General features: G+C 46.5%; 1 protein-coding gene across 1 annotated transcript in view; it reads right to left on the reverse strand.

The window, feature by feature from the left end:
- Window positions 1–738: 738 nt before the first annotated feature.
- LOC310866218 (semaphorin-4G-like) overlaps window positions 739–23627 on the reverse strand; it is a 40309-nt gene continuing 17420 nt past the window's right edge. The window contains exons 4-17 of the mRNA XM_083775705.1: window positions 23527–23625; window positions 21942–22035; window positions 19057–19170; window positions 18140–18285; window positions 17322–17497; window positions 15097–15241; window positions 11769–11991; window positions 11024–11139; window positions 10021–10175; window positions 6860–6921; window positions 5526–5755; window positions 4695–4972; window positions 3731–4022; window positions 739–2749 (exon numbers count right to left, since the gene is read on the reverse strand). Of these exons, the coding sequence (XP_083631831.1) occupies window positions 2303–2749; window positions 3731–4022; window positions 4695–4972; window positions 5526–5755; window positions 6860–6921; window positions 10021–10175; window positions 11024–11139; window positions 11769–11991; window positions 15097–15241; window positions 17322–17497; window positions 18140–18285; window positions 19057–19170; window positions 21942–22035; window positions 23527–23625 (2577 nt within the window). The 3' untranslated portion in view covers window positions 739–2302. The remainder of the gene's footprint in view (window positions 2750–3730; window positions 4023–4694; window positions 4973–5525; window positions 5756–6859; window positions 6922–10020; window positions 10176–11023; window positions 11140–11768; window positions 11992–15096; window positions 15242–17321; window positions 17498–18139; window positions 18286–19056; window positions 19171–21941; window positions 22036–23526; window positions 23626–23627) is intronic.

Genomic DNA, 23627 nt, shown 5'->3' on the forward strand with positions numbered 1-23627 from the left:
ACTTTTTGGCTAGAAAGGGGATTACTTTCGATCAGTTCAGCTTAGGGGAAAAAAAGAGCTGAACAGCGAAACACAGATGAGCAATAAAATAATAATGGTGCTTTCACTTGCCTTCGCAAAAATCGAAGAATACTGTCGCTTCCTAAAAAGAATGGCTGCATCCCAACCCCTACACTCCTACAGTATCTAGGTCCATTTTATTAAGTGCTTGTTTGGCAGCAGGCCCGTTACACTTTAACTTTGACTACTGGACTACTGGAGTTGAGTACTTTGTTGAGTGTAGTACTCTGTGCACTAGCAAAGTACTCATTCTCTGCCACATCACCTTTTTCTGTGAATATATCTAGTTCTGCTTTTAGTGCTGATATGTAAAGTATTCTATGTGTTGATGAATTGAGTACAATGGACGACAATGGATGGAAGCACGCTCCCGGGGGGCTTTTACCCGGGTCTGTGCTGCCATTTCCTAACTTGCTAATAAAGTATTCAACCAAATCAATCAATCACTACTACGTACCTTGAACACCTTGGCAGGTTATCCGGATGGGGAGCGAGCAGCAGATTTGGACCCGCCTGTGTCATGGTGTTTGGGTTATTTCTCCTTGCTTGTCTTCACAGTACAGTACAGTACAGTACAGTACAGTACAGTACAGTACAGTACAGTACAGTACAGTACAGTACAGTACAGTACAGTACAGTACAGTACAGTACAGTACAGTACAGTACAGTACTGTTCAAAAGAATTCTCCCTGCTTCTGGTACGTAGGTTCTGAACACCATGCGACGTCTTAACTCTTCTAAACTAAACCCATCTAGTCTTAGAGAAGCCGACCTGAGTTGCAACTGTACTTGGACCGCTTATTTACCCCCAAAAAATGGCCAATCTACAAGCTCAAGTGAGCTTGTAGATCTGCTATTTTCGGGGGGCCTAATGCCGCCGGGTTTCAAGTGTCTTGAAGGTTTACCTTGTGCTTCTCATTTCTTGCAGTGTCCCCAAAAGTCTCGTTCACATTTTAAAGTGCTTTCAGAATCATTAATACTGTTAAGATTTCCTTTTGTTGCTTTGAGTTCACGTGTCATCTTGCTGATGGTTAGTCCCGTTATATTGTCAAAAAAACCTGAAAAATAAATTAAAATAAAAGGCTAATCATCGCCGTCATCTCCGGCCTTAACACCAGCGCCACTTCTCTCGGTATGCATGTTCATAGGAAATATGTTTTTTTAATAAAGCACCGGCCATCTGTGCACCACTTACAAATGCAAACAAAATAGTGGCTAGCTGCCCGTTGCGTTTTGAAAGGAGCCAAAACACGGCTTGTCCTCACAGCGGCCATGTTCACATGTTGAACTCATGTTCCTGTCAGCCCCTGTCAGCCTGTCAGCCCCCCGCACCGGTCTCTGGGGTGCAGTAGGCCCGGGGCACGGGGCCCGACCCGCCCAGGCACCCTGTCCGGGCCCCGGGGCCCGGCCCCCCCAGGCACCCTGTCCGGGCCCGGCTGACATGTGGACGGTTGAATCAGAAAGTCGGTTTGGAGGGGTCACTCAGCACGGGCACACATTGACAACAAAGGGCGCAACTGCCCTTTTACCCGTCTGTAAAAAAGGGTCCTCTCCAGACCCATGAATGCAGCATTTAATCATGGTGAAAGAAATGCAAACGGCCCTGTCCTTTCCATCGCATCCAATTGCCTTTTCCGAACTCTCCTGATGTTGAATGCAGCGTTTTATGTCGAAAGAATTGCGCTCCGTGTTTAAATCCATGGCATATGCCACGTCTCCGGAAAAAGGCTTACTTAGTTGAACGTGGTGTCGCATACCAAAAACAGGCAATCTACAAGCTCGTAGATTTGCTATTTAAGGCCCAAAGTGCCCTTTTTATCAATTTCAGCCCCCTGCCAACTTTAACATTCTCTGCACGTCCGTGGGCGAGGGGGGGAGATGGCGTGCTAAGCTCTGCTGAGCTGAGGTTGATCCACATTGCCATTCCATTCTCTTCACTGTGAGGGCACTCGTGCATATATATTTTTTTTTCTGGAATGGAAAAGTTTTGAGAATCGAAGCCTGCATGGGTCCAGAAATCTAATTTAAACGCTATTAAAGGATTGGCAAAATATGGAATCGAATCCCTCTTTTTCAAAAGTTCAGTCAATGATGTTAACAGGACGAAACCCAATCGCTGGACTTTTGTTTTTGTCATCAATTAATGGATTGTATCCCCCCCCCTGACAGGCACAATGTTTTAGTCCTCCCACCACAGGGGGGCGATGGATCTGGCCAGCTTAGAACATCCTCCATCATGCTCCTACACAGAGCTCTCGTCGGGCCGGGGCAGCAGCAGCTGCGTGGTGGTTTTCCTCTTCTCCAGGATGCGGTTGAGCTCGTCGGTGAACGAGTGTCCGAGAGGGACGGCGGTACCGGTACCGCCGTTGGTGGGGCTGCCGCCGTCGGCGGGGCTGCCGCCGTCGGCGGCGGTGACGTCCGCGTCGCACTGCCTCAGAAGCACGTAGCTGTTGCCGTGCATTCGGCGCAGGACGCTGGGCAGCGTGGCCGACAGGCCGCTGGGCGGCGCTCTAGTGGCCACGCCCGTCGTTAGGCCGTTGGGGAAGAAGGAATCACACTCCGACGGGGAGGAGGAGCCGGAGAGGAGGAGGAGCTCTTGTTGTTGTTGGGGCGGAGGGAGGGGCGGGGCCGGGGGAGGAGGCGTGTCCACGTGTCCCTCGCCTGGCACGATCTGCAGTAAGCCTCCGTCCTGCAGCGACAAACAAAGGGCTGCGGTTAACGATTGAATTTGTTCATTTTTGTTGGGGGGGGATACTGGAATGTATAAATATTACATAATGTGTTTTTTTAGGCCAAAACAGGCCATAATAAGATGGGCTAGCGTGTTTTTTTTTTGGTTTTTTTTTTTAAGGAGGCATTTCGTAGAATCGGCCTCAGGTCTATAACCCATTTTGGGCGGGAACCCCTGTTGGTTTTTTAAGCATAATTTATGTTATACTTTTAGCAATGGGGCGGTCAAACTCCGACTCTTAAAGTGAACGCGTATGGTGGCACCTGGAACTGGGATTTATGCTAACAGCTAGCCGCAATAAAAGAGGTAAAAGCCTCGAACAAAGCCAACAGCCGAGTTGACAAATCGGGCCGAACCAATAATTAGAAAGAAGGAAAAACAATCATCAATCATCTGTTCCGCCCAAACAAATTTATTGTCATGATTTGTCAACTCGGCTGTTGGCTTTGTCCGAGGCTTTAAAGGTCTTTAAATAAAATACTTTTTGAAACCTCTATGGGGAAAATGAATGTGGAATAATTTCCTGGTGACGCTCTATTGCTGCAATAGCCTGCAAGTTTATAACATCCTGCAGTGCGCTCTGCTTTTCATAATAAAGTGTTACCCGCCCACGTTTAGTTCAGTACCGCCTGTCCCCGACCGTACCCGTGAACTTAAAGTATATTTTTCACCCGTCGAACTGGGACACCCGCGGTACTCTGCCGTACGTACCTGGAACTGGGACACCCGCGGTACTCTGCCGCACGTACCTGGAACTGGGACACCCGCGGTACTCTGCCGTACGTACCTGGAACTGGGACACCCGCGGTACTCTGCCGTACGTACCTGGAACTGGGACACCCGCGGTACTCTGCCGCACGTACCTGGAACTGGGACACCCGCGGTACTCTGCCGTACGTACCTGGAACTGGGACACCCGCGGTACTCTGTCGTACGTACCTGCGCGTCGTCATCGTGGTGCTGCTTGGACCCTCCGTTACAGCAGACGCTGCCGTTGGAGATGGTCTTCAGCTCCATGTTGGAGGAGGAGGAGCTGCGGTGCATCGCCTTCTTCCTGTTGTGTTTCCTGCGGTGGTCCGCTGGGTACGCGGCGGCCGCGGCGGCGCGCAGAGAGTACTTCCCGCGGTTGCCCGCCTGCAGGCAGAACCCCACGTACAGCAGCACCACCGTCAGCACCACGCACAGCCCGCCCAGGATGGTGATGAGGGACAGGTACATGGCCTCCATGTTCCTGTCCAGGACACAGAGAGAGAGAGAGAGAGAGAGAGAGAGACTATGAGGTTATGAGGGACAGGTACATGGCCTCCATGTTCCTGTCCAGGACACAGAGAGAGAGAGAGAGAGAGAGACTATGAGGTTATGAGGGACAGGTACATGGCCTCCATGTTCCTGTCCAGGACACAGAGAGAGAGAGGGAGAGAGAGACTATGAGGTTATGAGGGACAGGTACATGGCCTCCATGTTCCTGTCCAGGACACAGAGAGAGAGAGAGAGAGAGAGAGAGAGAGAGAGAGAGAGAGAAAGAGAGAGAGAGAGAGAGAGAGAGAGAGAGAGAGAGAGAAACAGAGAGAGAAACAGAGAGAGAGAGAAACAGAGAGAGAGAGGCTATGAGGGACAGGTACATGGCTTCCATGTTCCTGAGAGAGAGAGAGAGAGAGAGAGACAGAGAGAGAGACAGACAGAGAGAAAGATAGACGCAGGGTTATGAGGGTCAGCTACGCTAATACTGTGTCCGTAGGAGACAATTTCCTAGGGCGCGCTTCAATTTAATATTTTAGTTATAGAGGGCAATTATAATGTATTAAGGCATATACGGCTTATATGCCAGGGAACAAATCAACCAAATTAATTGAGAACAAAAGGTCAAAAAGAAAAGAATGAAAAACATAATCGCAAAAACAACCTTGGCGAGAGGAACTCCGACCGGGGCAGGAGAGGAGCCGGCGACCACGGTGGTGGGGGCGGTCTCTCCGAGGAGGAGGAGGTGAGGAGGGGGGGCTCCGTGGTCTCAGTGGTGGTGGCGGCGGTGGCGTTGGTGTTCTGAGGCGGCGAGGAAGAAGGGCCTTGGGTGGGGTCGACGTGACCTTGGGTGGGGTCGACGTGCTGCGGGGGACGGGGAGGGGGTGGCGGCGGGCCGGGAGCGTCCAGGCGCACGCTCACGTCGTAGACCACTATGGCCACCTTCAAATCAAATCAAACGTTTGTTTTATGAAGCACATTTTTAAAACAATCACAATCATTGGAGCAAAAGTGCCGTTACAGAAGATTTCATCATTTTCATTTCAAACAAAAACAGTAAGAGCACATAGAAGCATACTGAAGTCATCATAAAAACAATGGAGTAAGAGCAACAACAACAACAAAAACATATTCGGAGCATTTAAACGCTTGCAAGTTTTTTAGCCTGGATTTTAAAACGTCAATCGATACAATAGCTCCAGGTCCGTTAACCCATTCTGAACGGGAACCCATTTTGGTGTTGGCATCATGTCGTGCTTTAGCTATTTAAAAATAGCAGATCTACAAGCTCATATCGCGCCACCGAGTGGCGCGATACGAGCTTGTAGGTCTGCTATTTTTTTTTTAATCGAAGAACGACTGACATTTTTAGAATCTGATCTCAGGTCAGAATGGGTTGATCAGACCAGTGTGTGTCCAGTGGAAACCTCGTATGAATCTGATCTCAGGTCAGAATGCGTTAACCTGAGGTGCGTGCCTAGAGTCTTCTCGGTACCTTGACGCTGTTCTCCAGGGCGTAGCAGGTGTAGCGTCCGGCCTGGTCGGGCCGGGCGCCGATGAGCAGCAGGCCGTCCGTGCCCGTCCTGAAGCCCGAGTCCAGGCCGTAGCCCTGCAGCTCGCTTCCGTCCAGCGTCCACACGGGGGTTGCCAGGTTGGAGCTGAGCTCGCACTGCAGCAGAACGTCATCGCCTGCCATCACAGAGCGGCTCCGCTGGACCGCCGGCTCTGGAACAACACCATCATCATCGTCATGGCAACGCCACACATGAAAAACGTCATGTTTCTACAGTATGTCAAGGAGCCCCAGAATTATATGTAATTGGCGGCCGACATCTGAAAATATGTTATTCCAGGAACCCCTCAGAAGCAAACGTTCGCTCTGAAAGAATATATTCAAAGATTTGTGTCGCTTTTTCACGATTTAAAAAAAATAGCAGATCTACAAGCTCACCCGGTGCCGCGCTATGAGCTTGTAGATCTGCAATTTCTCAACAGCTAAAGCATGAAATACCAAAAGGGGTTCCCGCCCCATTACGCAAAGTAATTCATTTTCAATGAGACCTGCCTTTTTTTTTTTTTTTACGCACAGAGAAGTCGAGGGGCGTGTACGCAAGCGTGAAATTGCAGTGTGGGTGCTCGTTTCGTGCACGTGCCCGCAAAATATTATGCTTGCATTGTCGCGCCCCCCTCATGAGCACACCTGTTGTTCATCCACGCGACAACGTCTGCGTTAATCGATGCGTTGCCCGTCTACAAGTACCTCAACTCTGAAGCAACATGACAACACTACCAGACATGAGACTATCTCAGAATCCAGGTCTAGTCAGTCGCGGGCGTGTGCACGAAACGAGCACAACAATTTTACAGGACCGCGCCCACGTAAATACGCTTGCAAAACACAGGTCTCATTGAAAATGAATTACTGGCCGCGTTAATCGCTGCTCATCTGAAAGGACATTAACTCTGAAGCAACAAGGCAATACCAGACAAGAGGCTAGCTCTGAAACAACATGGCAACACCCGACATGAGACTACATAGCAGGTCTGAAACAATGGAATAATTAAGGACATAAGGACATAAAATGGGTTGAGGGAACTTGAGTACGCTTCGCTTATACCGTTCTAAAATTGTAATGAGGCAAGACAGACCACTTATTTGGTTGGTCCCAAAGGAAAGAAGGATGAGCTCTTTAGTTTGAAAACACTTGGATGAAAGCATAAGTATCAAGCTTATGGTGCAAAAAAAAGAAGAAAGAAACCCGCAAAAGAAAGAAAGGGTATTTAATATTTATTAAGTGAGGATTCTATGATGTGTGACAGTGTACCTACCGTCTGCGGTGCTGTTCTCACATCCTCTGTTCCCATGCTGAACGTCCTGGATCAAACTGGCTCTGTGAAGATATGCAGAAAATATCAATTATCAGTTATACCAGTTATCCAATTGCTGAAAATAGTTAAACAATGTCCTTGAGTGGGCTTTGGAATAGTGATAGCGATGGTGTTACATACTGGATAAGACTAACGCACTTGGAATGGGAAATACAGAGGGAACATTTAGCATTGGTATGGTTTACTTGCATGTATAACAGGCCCTTTTTGATGTCAATCAAGTCACCTTAACACAAGTGGCAGATAATTAATTTAAATAAGATATTTTTAGGGGCATGTCATGTGGTCTTTATGATCTACTGGTAGATCACAATCTACCTTTTGGGCACCCCTGACATACACAATACAAACAGATCACACAATACATTGACAATAAAATAAACAAAATACTAACGAAAGGCTACCATGCAGTCATAGTTCCAAGAAGCATAGTATTGCATTACATTTTATGCACAGAACTGAGATGGGGCCTGCTTGTTCATGCGTCCTATACAGGAACAAACCATCTTGAAGCCCTAGCCTGCCCCCGATGGTAAAAGATGGTATTGGCTGTGGAAAGCAAGTACATTCACTCAAGTACTGTAACTGGAGTACGATTTTGAGGTACTTTTTACTTTACTCTAGTCTACACCATTGTTCAACACTTTATAATACTTTATAATAACACTTTATAATGCTCCACAACATCTCAGTGGCAAACATTGTACTTTTTATTTCACTACAATCCTTTAACAGCTTCCGTTACTAGTTACTTTGCATATTTAGATCACTACAAAGCTATTCGGAGATAGCCGGTCTACAAGCATGCAACGATGCAAGTTTCAAATTGTGTTACTTTTATCTACTACAAATACTATTAACATTGAGTGAATGTATTTTCTTCCTGCGGTGAAATGTCCCTTTAAGGGTTTTGATTGTTGTTTTTTAAAATAAATTATGACCACCCAACTTAAGAAGTACTAAAAAATAGCAGCTTGTAGATCTGCTATTTTCGGTAGTTTGGGTCATGGCCGGGCCAACGTCTAATTTCTCTTTAGGGTGTTGAGCTCAAACGTTTGGGAAACACTGCTCACTGCTGTAGTGCATTCTATCCTATTTTATTCAGTAGAATATTACATAACATCGTATGTACTGTATGGAGATATCTTTAAATGTATGGCACCGTTTCCATTAGGGACCTGCTTGTTGATATTTCAGTGTACATATTTGCATAACCATGGTTTATGGTTCCAGTCGACAGGCGTCCTGTTTTCGGCTCCTCATTACGCAACAGTTGTCATGACAGTGTGACAGTCACAGGGGGCAGTGACACGCACAACCCAGGAGGTGAGGCGCGCACACACACACACACACACACACACACACACACACACACACACACACACACACACACACACACACACACACACACACACACACACACACACACACACACACACACACACACACACACACACACACACACACACACACACACACACACACACACACACACACACCAGAAGGTGAGTCACATCGCATCACAGACATCACACCACACAGACACACGGGCACCAGCACACAATCAGCTGATCCAATCATGCATGGTTGATTGGACAAGCGGCCACCCACACGCACGCACACACGACGCACACGCTTTTATGTCAACCCAGCCTCGACTACTGGAATACACTTAGTGAGCTTGTAGATCAGACCTGCTATTTTCACAATATTTATCTGTGGAACAAACTATAAATTGAATGCCTCAACTCCTATTCCCACGGCACACTGCCAGACTTGGACTAAGTCTGGCAGGGTCCAAGGTGCCTGGACCGCTGAGCCACAGCCCAAGCCTGCTCACGTGACTTTTAATCCACCCTGATAGTTTCGGATAGCCAACGTGCCTTAATATGCTATTCTTGCACTTATTTTATCTCTTTGGATATTTACATTGTATATTAAAATTGTCACGTGTTTTGTAGCATGTCTTTATATGTATTTATTAATTTATTAACTTTTTTATTGTTTTATACAGTTTTTATTATTTCAGATTCTTGAGTGGTGCCTAACCGCTCCAATAACTGGCCCTGTCTGTCTGTCTGTCTGTCTGTCTGTCTGTCTGTCTGGGGCACGAACAGCTGCAATACCGCTGGGTGACCTAGCTCTGATCATGAGTCAAATATAAAGCAGAGGTGACGCCTCCTCCCCACTTCCGTTTCGTCTTTACAGTCGCACAAATGTATCCTAATATAAATAAAAATGATCCAAGCGTATAATATATATCTCTTGCTGCTTAGCAGAAATGGATATAAAAACATAAAATGTAAAGATATAGCTAGGTTTGTGAACGGAAATGACAAACAGATTTGTCAACAGCTCGAATTTTGGGAGACATAGGTAGTCCCAGACTTTATATATATAGCATTCGGAGATTGTGTAATAGTTTGGCTATACGCAAACACACCCACCTGTCTGCGTGTGAGGTCACGTCCACACACACACCCACCTGTCTGCGTGTGAGGTCACGTCCACACACACACACACACCCACCTGTCTGCGTGTGAGGTCACGTCCACACACACACCCACCTGTCTGCGTGTGAGGTCACGTCCACACACACACACACACACCAACCTGTCTGCGTGTGAGGTCACGTCCACACCCACCTGTCTGCGTGTGAGGTCACGTCCACACACACACCAACCTGTCTGCGTGTGAGGTCACGTCCACACACACACACACACCAACCTGTCTGCGTGTGAGGTCACGTCCACACACACACACACACACACACACACACCAACCTGTCTGCGTGTGAGGTCATGTCCACACACACACACACACCAACCTGTCTGCGTGTGAGGTCATGTCCACACACACACACACACCAACCTGTCTGTGTGTGAGGTCACGTCCACACACACACACACACACACCAACCTGTCTGTGTGTGAGGTCACGTCCACACACACACACACACACACACACACCCACCTGTCTGCGTGTGAGGTCACGTCCACACACACACACACCCACCTGTCTGCGTGTGAGGTCACGTCCACACACACACACACACCCACCTGTCTGCGTGTGAGGTCACGTCCACACACACACACACCCACCTGTCTGCATGTGAGGTCACGTCCACACACTGGGCTCCGCTCCAGCCACAGTAAGGGTCCCTGGCGAACACACACTCATGGCAGGAGGCGTACCTGTGGCAGGTGGACAGTGGAAGCTGTACCAGTCCCACTGGAGAGGCCACGTACACGCTCATCTACACACACACACACACACACACACACACACACACACACACACACACACACACACACACACACACACGCTATTAGTTTTTTCCTTTAAAACCTAAAATAGGTAACTTGACACATTGCCTGCCGGGGGCATGCCCATTCTACCTTATGTATCTTTCTATATCAGTGGCACTGGTGATCAAAGCCATTTTATGGACCCCCAAAATTATATATATTTGGCTGTTAACCCTGAAAATATGTTCTTCCAGGGACCCACCCAAGAATCAAAGATAAGAGTTAAAAATGTTTGCTGTGAAAGGATATGAACATTCAAAGATTTGAGACACATTTTCATGATTTTTCCAAAATAGCAGATCTACACAAGCTTGTAGATCTGCTATTTTTCAACAGCTAAAGTTTAAAATAATGGTTAAAGTGGTTGAAAGCTATATTGTGACGCAGATGGGTGCCAGGTCTTAATGGGTTGGTTACCTGTGATGAGCAGGCTATCTTACCTTTGTGGTGTCTTGGAGATTTCTATCTCTGGGACCTCAATTTATATTGTAAAAATCAATGTTAATTTAACTCTGAGAGTGTACACATACCCATAAGGGATCTTACCTGTGTGGGGGAGATGAGCAGGCCGGTGACGGGCTGAGCCTCCATCTTACCTGTGTGGGGGAGATGAGCAGGCCGGTGACGGGCTGAGCCTCCATCTTACCTGTGTGGGGGAGATGAGCAGGCCGGTGACGGGCTGAGCCTCCATCTTACCTGTGTGGGGGAGATGAGCAGGCCGGTGACGGGCTGAGCCTCCATCTTACCTGTGTGGGGGAGATGAGCAGGCCGGTGACGGGCTGAGCCTCCATCTTACCTGTGTGGGGGAGATGAGCAGGCCGGTGACGGGCTGAGCGTCCTCAAACAGCTGCAGCTCCTCCACGATGTGCAGCTGGCCCTCCAGCGCCACGGCCCGGTGCAGCCAGCCCTCATCTGTCCATGTGCGTGCGCAGCCAAGGAAAGTACATTTACTTTAAAACCCCTTATTTGTATCGTAAATAAGAGAAGAGAGACCCGACGTCTGAGCCGTTTGTAAAGTATAGCTGAGAGAGACCCTACGAGTGTGCTGTGTGTGTGCGACGCGTGCATGCGTTTCAAATTTCAAATGTTTCTTTCTTGCCTTCATATCCTAAACCCAGCCCCCTCTCTTCTTCCCTTTCTTTGGAAAAATAACACAATGGGAACTATATCCACAAAAACAACATTTCTGGTTCTCTGGCCCCTGTTCCACCAAAATAACTTTGGTTCTAGAAACTGGTTCCCTTCTAGATTATTGGAACCTTATTGCTGCTGTCATGGAAACGGCAGCCTTTTTTCCCTTTTTTTTTTTAAAGTTCCGGAACCAGGGGCCATAGTGGTTGAAAAAGTACTCTGATTTGACAGTTGGACTGTTGTGCTAACGAACGATGGCTAACGATACGATCGGATCAAAACATGGATTAAAGAATATAAACCCCTGGATAACGTGTCTGGCAGGCTTAGACGATTAATTTAACACCGCTTTCAACGGTTCTGGTCGGGCTGCGTGTTAAGTAAATGTACTTATAGTCAGAAGAGCGCACCTGTCCCCAAGAACAAAACATGGTACGTGTGTCCGTCCAGGGCCTGGACCGCGTGCACCGCCATCTGGGTGTAGTCCGTGGTCCTCCTGAACAGTAGGGGGCGTCTGTCTGCGGGACGGACCTGCTGGGACATCAGCGGGTGCCTCCTGACGAAGTCCAGCACGTCGTCCGGCAGCGAGGTGGAGAAGTTGATGCCCCGTGACCTCAACGCGTCTGTTATGCACTGCAGAGAGAGAGAGAGAGAGACACACAGAGAGAGAGAGAGAGAGAGAGAGAGAGAGAGAGAGAGAGCGAGAGAGAGAGAGAGACACAGAGAGAGACTGAGGAATGACTCGCTAAAGGCGGCATGTATTTCAGTGATCCATTGTGTGACCTAAAGTACTGAGGTGTAGGACATGGACTTTTAACCCATTTAGACGTGAGGATGATTCTACAAATGCCTTCTAAATCCTGATAGTTTTCTGAGAAACCCGTGTTTCTATGTCAGTGGTTTTCAAGGTTTTTCATGTCAAGCATCCCAAAAATTATATGAATTTGGCCATCTGAAAATATGTTGTTCCAGGAAGCAAAGATTTGAGTTAAGAACGTTCGCTCTGAAAGAATATATATTCAAAGATTTGCGCCACATTGTCACGATTTTTCAAAAATAGCAGATCTACAAGCTCGAGTGCCGCGCTTACGAGCTTGTAGATCTGCTATTTTTCAATAGCGAAAGTGTAACGTAACGCTTAAAACGCCAAAAGGGGTTCCCGGCATAGTGGTCCCCCATTTTCTGAAGCAGTCCACAGATATGAGCGTTTGCAGCTCTGCAGTACACACATTGGCATAGAATTGTAGGTGACAACAATATAAAGTAGCCAAGGCGATCGGAGTAAGTAAGAAAAACATTATTGACATATGGATATATTGGGTAAATAGGCCTACCAAACAGTAAGTAAAAAGGTTATTCATATATGGGGTAAATAGGCCTACCAAACAGTAAGTAAAAAGGTTATTCATATATGGGGTAAATAGACCTACCAAACAGTAAGTAAAAAGGTTATTCAACGCGCGTGTGAATTTGCGAGCGTGTGCGTTCCATTCAGTGTTGATTTTGACAGCAATTATTTTATTTAGTTTTTTCACTTTCTTTTGAATACAACTTAAATTAGTTTTTGTCATATTTTAGTCATCTGAAATATTTTAGTTTTAGTCTAGTTTTAGATGTCTAAACGTTAGTTGACTTCATGTATTTTGGCAGGCCTTGATAGCATTGTTGTAATGCCTGATTTTACAGCCATTTGGTTGTGGCTGAAATTAGCCGATCTACAAGCTCACTCACTCTGCTATTTTCACAGTGCAACACCCAAGCTCAACTAAACATAAAAATTGCAACTGTACATCCCTGGCGAAAAGGTGATTATTCTCCCGTGTTACTGTCTGCACCTCAGGGGAGACCAGTCCAGCGGCCCCACTGAGCGCTGACATGTCGAGGGGCTCTGTTATCTGTATGAGCCCGGAGAAGGGAATACGTTTTCCTTTTAAACTTAGACTTTACCACACACCCTCTCTTAAGAGGCTTCCACACTCCCCACGTTTAAATACCCTTCCAGCTGCCCACAGAGTTTAACTTAAGCTCTATGAAGTGTTGAGGCTGGATGGCGGCTGCTGTCTGCTATCATCACAAGTAGCTTCTATACAGTAAAGTAGCCTGGTGTTTTTAATCACAACGGAAATGGGTTTCAAATGGCATACACGATTCCGATAAGAGCTGCTGTCGTAAGGTTGTTCTCTCTCTCTCTCTCTCTCTCTCACTCCTTCTCTGTGCCGCTCCGTGCGCTCCGGAGCAGATAGACTGGACAGGAAGATTTAGAAGCAATTCTTCTTGTGCTTCATCTCACAAGCGCTGACTGTGGCTGCGCTTGCCTATTGCTATTAGAGAGGACATTAATACCAAACGTGTGTGCGTGCGTGCACGTGTGTGCGTGCGTGCGTGTGTGCGTGCATGCACAAGCGCAAACCTTTCTGCGCCTCACAAGATAAATGGTTGTTTTTCAGGTTAGGGTTAGAATGAGTTGTTAAGTCAGTTTGGAGTTAATATGCTTGATTTATACTTACCTATGCAACTACATAGGTAAGCTAGCATTACAAATGGCAAAAGAAGAATTATAAAAATGGCATTTATAAAACTGCTATCCTACTGTATGTTATTATAGACATACCAACGTGTGTGGGTGTGTATACTGTCTGTATGTATACGTCTGTCTCTGTGTGTGTGTGTGTGTGTGTGTCTGTGTGTGCATGTGTGTTTGTGTGGATATCTCCGATATCTGTGTGTGCGTGTCTGTGTTGCTTCCTTTGGAGAACAATCAATCTTTCTACATTCTCTAATTGTGTAGAAATTAAGTAATGGAGATGTTTAACAATAATTTAACTCCTGAGGGCGCAACATTAAACATTATTTTTACATAGTTTTCCACTCGAGTCTCGAGAGTTAAAGATCTAACTAGAAAATGGTGGCGCAATGTGGAAAATGCAGGGCAAAGGTTTTGTCTTGGCCTCTAGGGGGAGTGAGCATGCAAAGTTGTATGTACACAGATCGGTGCACGTATAGGTAAGAACATTAATTTTCCTGTTATAGCGCCACCATGAGTCCGCTTTTTTTCAAGTGCCATTTTTTCCTCTGCCGAGTGGTAATGTGTGTGCATAATGTCACGGAAATCGCACTCTGACTGTGTTCATGATTTTAGGTATTTTGATCAAAACAGACACATCTGCAGAACTTTAGAAGGCAATCTGAGCCAATGGGGATGGAATATGGGGAAGCGGAGTGGTCCGTGGTGATCACATGACTATAGAGATGCTGTATACCGAGTTGCATGGTGTATGGAGAAAATGTGTACGAGTAATATGAAGAAATGTGTTTTGCAAAAGTCAGCCTCATGGTGGCGCTATAACAGGCTGTTAAAGAAATTGGGGCAGAGGTTCATCGTTGGCATCCAGGGAGTGTGTGTGTAAAGTTTGGCATCAGCCAAGAAGATTAGCTGTACACAGACGGACGGACGGACGGACGGACGGATGGACGCACGCACGCACGCACGCACGGAGTGCAAAACATACTCTCTCCCCATGCCTTCGGCCTGATGGAGACAATAAAGGTCCATTTGGTAACCAACTCTCAAACACCTTTAGCTGGGGACCACCTGGAACCCCCTCAATCCACTGGTGGTCCCCGGACGACTGGTTTAAAACCATTGGTCTATACGTCTGTCGATGTGTGTGGGATGTATGTGTGTGTGTGTGTGTGTGTGTGTGTGTGTGTGTGTGTGTGTGTGTGTGTTTCTCTCACCATCCCAGGCCGTGGCTCAGGGATCTTGCCTGTGTATTCCTGCCATTTGGAGCCAGAGTTGTGGCTCTCCATGTAGGGACCCTGGAAGACCTGCTCCACCTCAGGCAGAGAGAACCGACACACTGCAGACGCCTTCACATTCTTCCTGAAAACACACACACACACACACACACACACACACACACACACACACACACACACACACACACACACACACACACACACAGTGAGAAAGAGCAGATCACAAGCCTGGTAACACAACAGTACACCTCCAGTTTCCATAGAGACGGTGGTTGTGATGTGCACACGCGCACACACACGCACACACATGCACACACACACACACACCACACGCACACACGTGGGTTTAAAGGAAGGACAGGGATGGAAGCGGAGCGGCAACACAGGAGGAGAGAGGAAAGGAAGCAAAGGACGAGAGATGGGAGGTAAGGTGCGAAGGATGCTAAATTAGTCACAGCTCACAGATCTATGATGTGTGTGTGTGGGTGTGTGTGGGTATGTGTGTGTGTGTGTGTGTGTGTGTGTGAGAGTGTGTGTGTGTGTGTGTGTGTGTGTGTGTGTGTGCGTGTGCGGTTCAGGCCGAGCACTGCAGAATGCAAACAGAGAAGAAGCTATGAGCCTTGAGGAAGAGTCACACACACATGACCGCATGTACTTTTAGGCTACAGAAAAAACCATGCAAGCCCAAAGTTGCTTAATAAGCGGACTGGGTGACACTGTTTAACATTCAGGCCATGAACCCTATTGAGAAACTCAAAAGCCCTTTAGACTCAAACACGTGCAACGGAATCTAAATTGTCAATTTGTATTCACTCTCTGCCCTTCCCCGAAATGTTTGTTTTGGGGGGAGGGATGTGTAAAACGTTCCTCTCTATCTCCTCCTGTCTTTCATCTCCTCTAGTCTTTTCTGAATAACGTGGACTCCATCGATCTCTCTTGGCTGATTTAAATTCACACCCTCAAAGAACCTTCAGAGGGGAACATAAAAGCTGAGTTTGGCGTGTTATTATTATAAATTGTGTATTTACTACGATACAATGATGAAAGATCAATTATTTTCCAGAAGTTTCGCTAAATGGTGCATTTGTATACAGTAGCGCCTTTATCCAAGGTCGCTTTACATAGATTGTGCATTGCATTCACCCATTCACACACACATTCACACACCGATGCAAGGCACCAACCTGCACATCAGGAGCAATTTGGGGTTCAGTGTCTTGCTCAAGGACACTTCGACACTAGCTCTGGGGGAGCCCGGGATCGAACTGGCAACCTTGCGGTCACCATCCAGCCACTCTACCCCTGAGCCACTGCCGCCCAGAATAATTTTGCCATGATACCGAGCTGGCTGTTTTTAGAATATAAAAGAACGGAACCCTGCCAGAAGCCCCGCACTGTGGCTCAAGAGGTAGAGCAGGTCGTCCAATGATCCATGGGTCAGCGGTTCGAATCCCGGCTCCTCCTGTCTACATGTCGAAGTGTCCTTGGGCAAGACACTGAACCCCAAATTGCTCCCGATGTGCTGGTTGGTACCTTGCATGGCTTCCGCCGCAATCGGTGTATGAATGTGTGTGTGAATGGGTGAATGAAATGCACAATCTATGTAAAGCGCCTTGGATAAAAGCGCTATATAAATGCACCATTTACCATTTACTTTCCCCATATTTCTGGCAGAAGCCGTTGAGGGCTGATTTCACCCTTTTGCCCAACCAGTGTTGTTTTTGGCAGAAATTTAAATTTTAGTTTAGTCATAGTCTTTGGACTGAAACTTAATTTAGTTTTAGTCATATTTTAGTCATCTGGAATGTCTTAGCGTTAGTCTAGTTTTAGTCCACTAAGTGTCATGCGATTTTAGTCGACTAAATCTACAGTTGATTTAGTCGACTAAAATGTATTTTGGCGGGCCTTGATGCCATTGTAATGACAGATTTTACACTTGCTGAAAATAGCAGATCTGCAAGCACACAACACGTCACGCAAACCAAGTGTAAAATGACTACTGGATCTCTTGTCCACTATAGTCCCTTCCTAAACATTTTAGTCTAGTTTTTATTTGTTGACGAAAGTGTCAATATATTTCTTATTTCTTAGTCTTAGTTTTAGTCACCAAAGCATATAGTTTTCATTTAGTTTTCCTCAGTGAAAAAAAGGTAGTCGTCGAACATTTTTGGTTTTAGTCGACGAAAACAACGCTGCATGCTCACCACTCCAGGCCGAAGACGCCGTAGAAGAGTGTGTCGGCGGCCGTGCGTCCGTGCAGGACGAAGGCGCTGCGCAGCATGTTGAAGTGGAAGTCGTACTCGGGCAGAGAACACAGCAGCCTGGCCTTCAGGAACGATGTCCACCTCTTCTGGAGGGTCAGGCGACCCCCTCTGTCCCCCTGGAGGAGAGGAGAGGAGAGGAGAGGAGAGGAGAGGAGAGGAGAGGAGAGGAGAGGAGAGGAGAGGAGAGGAGAGGAGAGGAGAGGAGAGGAGAGGAGAGGAGAGGAGAGGAGAGGAGAGGACTGCACTTTTAGGTCGGATTTTCAAATATACATCACTCCATGCCGTAACGTTTAAATGCCCAATCCTAGCCATAACCCTAACCTGCATTTTCTTCCTTAACCATTTCTGATCTCTTATGAGGACCAGGAAAATTGACCAGGAAAATTGTCCTCATACATTCTATTGTACCTTGGCCCTCACAAGTATAGCAAATACACACATACACAAACACACACAAACACAAACACAATCGTGCACGCACACACACACACACACACACACACACACACACACACACACACACACACACACACAGCAGACTCTGCCTCTGTGCTAAATGTCAGTGGATTGTCATGCGGTCACAAAGCACACAGCAGGCCAACACAGCGGCGGTGGGGTGATGGCTGTAGGACACACTGATCTCTCTCTCTCTCTCACCCTTCAGACCCGTGTCTCTCTCTCTCTCTCTCACCCTTCAGACCTGTGCCACCCTACTACGAGTGTAGCTGGGTGTCTCTCACTCTCTTTCTCGCTCTCACCCTGCAGATGCGTGCCACCCGTGCCACCCGTGTCAGGGTGGCACCGGGCGTCTGCTCTTGGCTCCTCTCTGTGAAGAACCAGTAGATCTTGTCGTCGTCTCCGGAGCCGCTGGACTCCAGCAGCGCCGAGCCCACAAAGTCTGCCTCTGGACACAGAAAAGAAAACACACACACACACACACACACACACACACACACACACACACACACACACACACTTGTGTGAAGTGAGAGGCGCCTCACTCCTTTAAACAAACATCGTTCTCTAAACAAAAATGTCCATAGATTTGGTTGCCATTTGACTAATGAAATGAAATGCCCGAAAGCCAGACTGGTGCTATAGGGATGTCCCGATCATGTTTTTGAGTATCTGCCGATACCGATTTCTACTATCAAAATAGTACAATATTCAAAATCAGACAATATCCGGTCTAATATCATGATATATTGATACTAGGGATGTCCCGATCACGTTTTTGTGCTCCCGATCCGATTTTGATCATTTTAAAATGACGTGATCGGCCCCGAATCATATATAGAACATACATATATATCTCTTCTGTCGGGCAGAAACCAGCCAACTCCAAAATGTTTTTCAGGAAATTAAAAATATTACATTTTCAGGACAATTGCAGAAAACCTTAGGCCTATATCTGTAATAGTATTTGTAGTAGATAACAGCAGCACAATTCGAAATGTTGCACTCTATGGCCAGAAAAATAATGTAGTCTGTGTGTGACATCACACAGAACTTTGAAATACTAAAATATTAGTAAAAACACATATTACCCACATAGAAACCCAGGAAAGTCTTCTTGTCTGCCAAACATCATTTAAATAAGATCTGGTTGCAAAAGCGGTGAAGTGGCCCTATAAGTTACAGTACTTGAGTAAATGTACTTGACAGCGCTGCTCACCGGTCAGCCAGCGCGTGGGCGCGTCCTCCGTCTTCAGCGCGGGAGGCGGCGAGTTGCGGCGGATGTCCGGGAAGCTCCGGAACTCGTACTGAGAGGCCGTGTACATCTGCTGGTCTGAGAGGAAAAACAGTACATCTGCTGGTCTGAGAGGAAAAACAGTACATCTGCTGGTCTGAGAGGAAAAACAGTACATCTGCTGGTCTGAGAGGAAAAACAGTACATCTGCTGGTCTGAGAGGAAAAACAGTACATCTGCTGGTCTGAGAGGAAAAACAGTACATCTGCTGGTCTGAGAGGAAAAACAGTACATCTGCTGGTTCTGAGAGGAAAAACAGTACATCTGCTGGTCTGAGAGGAAAAACAGTACATCTGCTGGTCTGAGAGGAAAAACAGTACATCTGCTGGGTCTGACAGGAAAAACAGTACATCTGCTGGTCTGAGAGGAAAAACAGTACATCTGCTGGGTCTGACAGGAAAAACAGTACATCTGCTGGTCTGAGAGGAAAAACAGTACATCTGCTGGTTCTGAGAGGAAAAACAGTACATCTGCTGGTTCTGAGAGGAAAAACAGTACATCTGCTGGTTCTGAGAGGAAAAACAGTACATCTGCTGGTTCTGAGAGGAAAAACAGTACATCTGCTGGTCTGAGAGGAAAAACAGTACATCTGCTGGTCTGAGAGGAAAAACAGTACATCTGCTGGGTCTGACAGGAAAAACAGTACATCTGCTGGTCTGAGAGGAAAAACAGTACATCTGCTGGGTCTGACAGGAAAAACAGTACATCTGCTGGTCTGAGAGGAAAAACAGTACATCTGCTGGTTCTGAGAGGAAAAACAGTACATCTGCTGGTTCTGAGAGGAAAAACAGTACATCTGCTGGTTCTGAGAGGAAAAACAGTACATCTGCTGGTTCTGAGAGGAAAAACAGTACATCTGCTGGTCTGAGAGGAAAAACAGTACATCTGCTGGTCTGAGAGGAAAAACAGTACATCTGCTGGTCTGAGAGGAAAAACAGTACATCTGCTGGTCTGAGAGGAAAAACAGTACATCTGCTGGTCTGAGAGGAAAAACAGTACATCTGCTGGTCTGAGAGGAAAAACAGTACATCTGCTGGTCTGAGAGGAAAAACAGTACATCTGCTGGTCTGAGAGGAAAAACAGTACATCTGCTGGTTCTGAGAGGAAAAACAGTACATCTGCTGGTCTGAGAGGAAAAACAGTACATCTGCTGGTCTGAGAGGAAAAACAGTACATCTGCTGGGTCTGACAGGAAAAACAGTACATCTGCTGGTCTGAGAGGAAAAACAGTACATCTGCTGGGTCTGACAGGAAAAACAGTACATCTGCTGGTCTGAGAGGAAAAACAGTACATCTGCTGGTTCTGAGAGGAAAAACAGTACATCTGCTGGTTCTGAGAGGAAAAACAGTACATCTGCTGGTTCTGAGAGGAAAAACAGTACATCTGCTGGTTCTGAGAGGAAAAACAGTACATCTGCTGGTCTGAGAGGAAAAACAGTACATCTGCTGGTCTGAGAGGAAAAACAGTACATCTGCTGGGTCTGACAGGAAAAACAGTACATCTGCTGGTCTGAGAGGAAAAACAGTACATCTGCTGGGTCTGACAGGAAAAACAGTACATCTGCTGGTCTGAGAGGAAAAACAGTACATCTGCTGGTTCTGAGAGGAAAAACAGTACATCTGCTGGTTCTGAGAGGAAAAACAGTACATCTGCTGGTTCTGAGAGGAAAAACAGTACATCTGCTGGTTCTGAGAGGAAAAACAGTACATCTGCTGGTTCTGAGAGGAAAAACAGTACATCTGCTGGTTCTGAGAGGAAAAACAATACATCTGCTGGTCTGAGAGGAAAAACAGTACATCTGCTGGTCTGAGAGGAAAAACAGTACATCTGCTGGGTCTGAGAGGACAACAATAAATTTGTTCACCCAGTGTCAATTATCTAATGTAATCCTGGGTACTACACTTCCTCTGCCAACCTGGGGGGGCAGTGGACGGACGTCATGCTTCCTTCTATGCATGAGGAGTCCAAGCTGCTTCTTTTCACCTGACAGGGGGGAGTTTCCCCGGCCGGACGTAGCGGGTAGAAGGAACACGTTATTCCGACCAGTTCCTTTCCCCTCCATCAGGCGCCCCGGCTGGCCAGGGGGAGGTTTTAGAGACCAGGATTACTGCATGTTTTTTGTGAGGGTACCTACCCTAGGGGACACGGGGAGAACATTCAAACTCCACACAGAAAGGCCCTTTCACCAAACCCGCCTCGGGTTGATGACGCAGAGGAGGGAACAAGCCCCCAGTGTCAAAAAACATTACAAAAAAAACATTCCCAAGAAAGCATTTTTCTCATTCATTCAAATATTTTTCCCAGTATTTTTTTCAATTTTCAAATAATCTAAGATATTCCGTAAATTAGAAAAAAATGTTTATGATGAGAAGTAGTGACAATACGCGCCACGTCGTGAGCTTGTAGATTTGGGTCAAGGGCTAAATTTAGAGCATACCACTATACATGGGACTTTCTGAAAAAAACGTATGTTGCTATACGTATGTTGCTATATGCTTAAAGCTTTTAGCTTATGCTTAAAGCTTTCTTTTTAGTACAAGGATTAACTTTAGCCCGAGTTCCGACTGCACCACACCACACCACACTACACCACACCACACCGCATCAAAATATCTACTGTTTCCATTCAAATAAAGTACCCCACATAACTGTAATTATAATACAATATACTGTAAAGTATTATGATGTATTACAACTATGGTAATACATTGAGCAGCTTGTAGGTTCACTGCAAGCAGAAAAACATTATCATGGGATGTTATTAAAAGCCAAAGAGAAAAGGTGAGTTTTAAGTTGTGGTGTGTCTTACCAACGATGAGGCCGGTGTAGCCAGTTGCCGGGCTGTATGGACATTTGTCTCGACCTTCTTCGGTCCGAGGGGACATCACAAACCGCTCCTCGTCCTACGAAACAACGGGACAGGTAAGGGAAGCGGCAACGTAAAGGAGGACACACAAGAGACACATTTAATCCAGGAATTTGATCAGGGATCTCCATTATATGGGCCAAAGCAGGCACACAGACAATTAACAATTTACAATTTAGGCATTTAGCAGACGCTCTTAACCCATTGACGCCTGGTGCAACGTATACGTTGTTCTGCCCTTGAAGCCGGCGCGCTCTCTGTGTCTCATCAGCTATTGCTATACATGTAGCAACATAACTATTTAAAAAAAAATCATCAGAATTTGAAGGTTTTCAGAAACCTTAGGTCAGGCCCTAGAAGGCGTTCCCAGATTCGGCATCAGGCATCAATGGGTTAATCCAGAGCGACTTACAATAATCAAGAACAAAAGCATGGGAATACATCACAAAAGCATTTATCATAAAACATGCGTAAGCTAAGAAAGTAACAGTGGAATATCTATATTATGAGACTATACATATAAACTATATATATATACTACTATGCTATACATATGTACTATGGCGTGCTATGACTATATACAATGCAATTATAGTGCCGTCTACATAACATGCTATAAGTCTGTATCAGATGCTATCTAAGTCTACAGAAATGCTATCTAAGGGGGTAGGGTAAGTGCTATGGGCCATGATGGAGTCTAAAAAGGTGGGTTTTCAGACTACGGCGGAAGATTGGGAGTGATGCTGCAGTTCTGACTGCAATGGGAAGTGCATTCCACAGTTTTGGAGCCAGAAGGGAGAAGAGTTTGGGACGTGTGGAGCGTTGTCCCGGCGTTTTTAGTGAGGGTACTTCCAGCTTCCCTGCATTGGCTGATCTGAGTGCGCGGGAGGGTTTGTAGGGTTCAATCATACTTGCAAGATATGGGGGAGCCATACCTTTGGTTGCTTTGAATGCCAGCATCAGAGTTTTGTATTCTGTGCGGGCAGCGACCGGGAGCGAGTGGAGGGAGCGGAGCAGGGGGGAGACATGTGAGAATTTTGGCTGGTTGAAGACCAAGCGAGCTGACAGACATGTGTACGCGTGTCTGTGTCATTAGTTCACGTATCTCCTAATCTCGAGCACTGTCCGACTGACTTCGGATCGGCGGATCTTCCCAAATATTTCTAAAAGAAATCACACCCGTGTGAAGTGAGGGGCGCTCTTATCATCGTACATCATCATACATCATCATCTCCTTAGGGGTTAAACGGTCGAGGATATAAAGTGGGGCCAGTCCATGAAGTGCCTTAAAAGTGGTTAACAGGATTTTAAAATCTACTCTGGCCTTGATGGGTAACCAGTACAGTACAGTACAGTACAGTACAGTACAGTACAGTACAGTACAGTACAGTACAGTACAGTACAGTACAGTACAGTACAGTACAGTACAGTACAGTACAGTACAGTACAGTACAGTACAGTACAGTACAGTACAGTACAGTACAGTACAGTACAGTACAGTACAGTACAGTACAGTACAGTGTCTTACTATGTATGTGCAGAGCGGTCTGAAGGCGTGTGTTCCACACATGTAGAGGTGCGTGGAGTTGTATCTCTGGAGGAAGCGGATGTGGTTGAAACATTCGGTCT

Source organism: Protomyctophum parallelum (genome assembly GCF_964188405.1).
Source record: "Protomyctophum parallelum genome assembly, chromosome: 10".
NCBI lineage: Eukaryota > Metazoa > Chordata > Actinopteri > Myctophiformes > Myctophidae > Protomyctophum > Protomyctophum parallelum.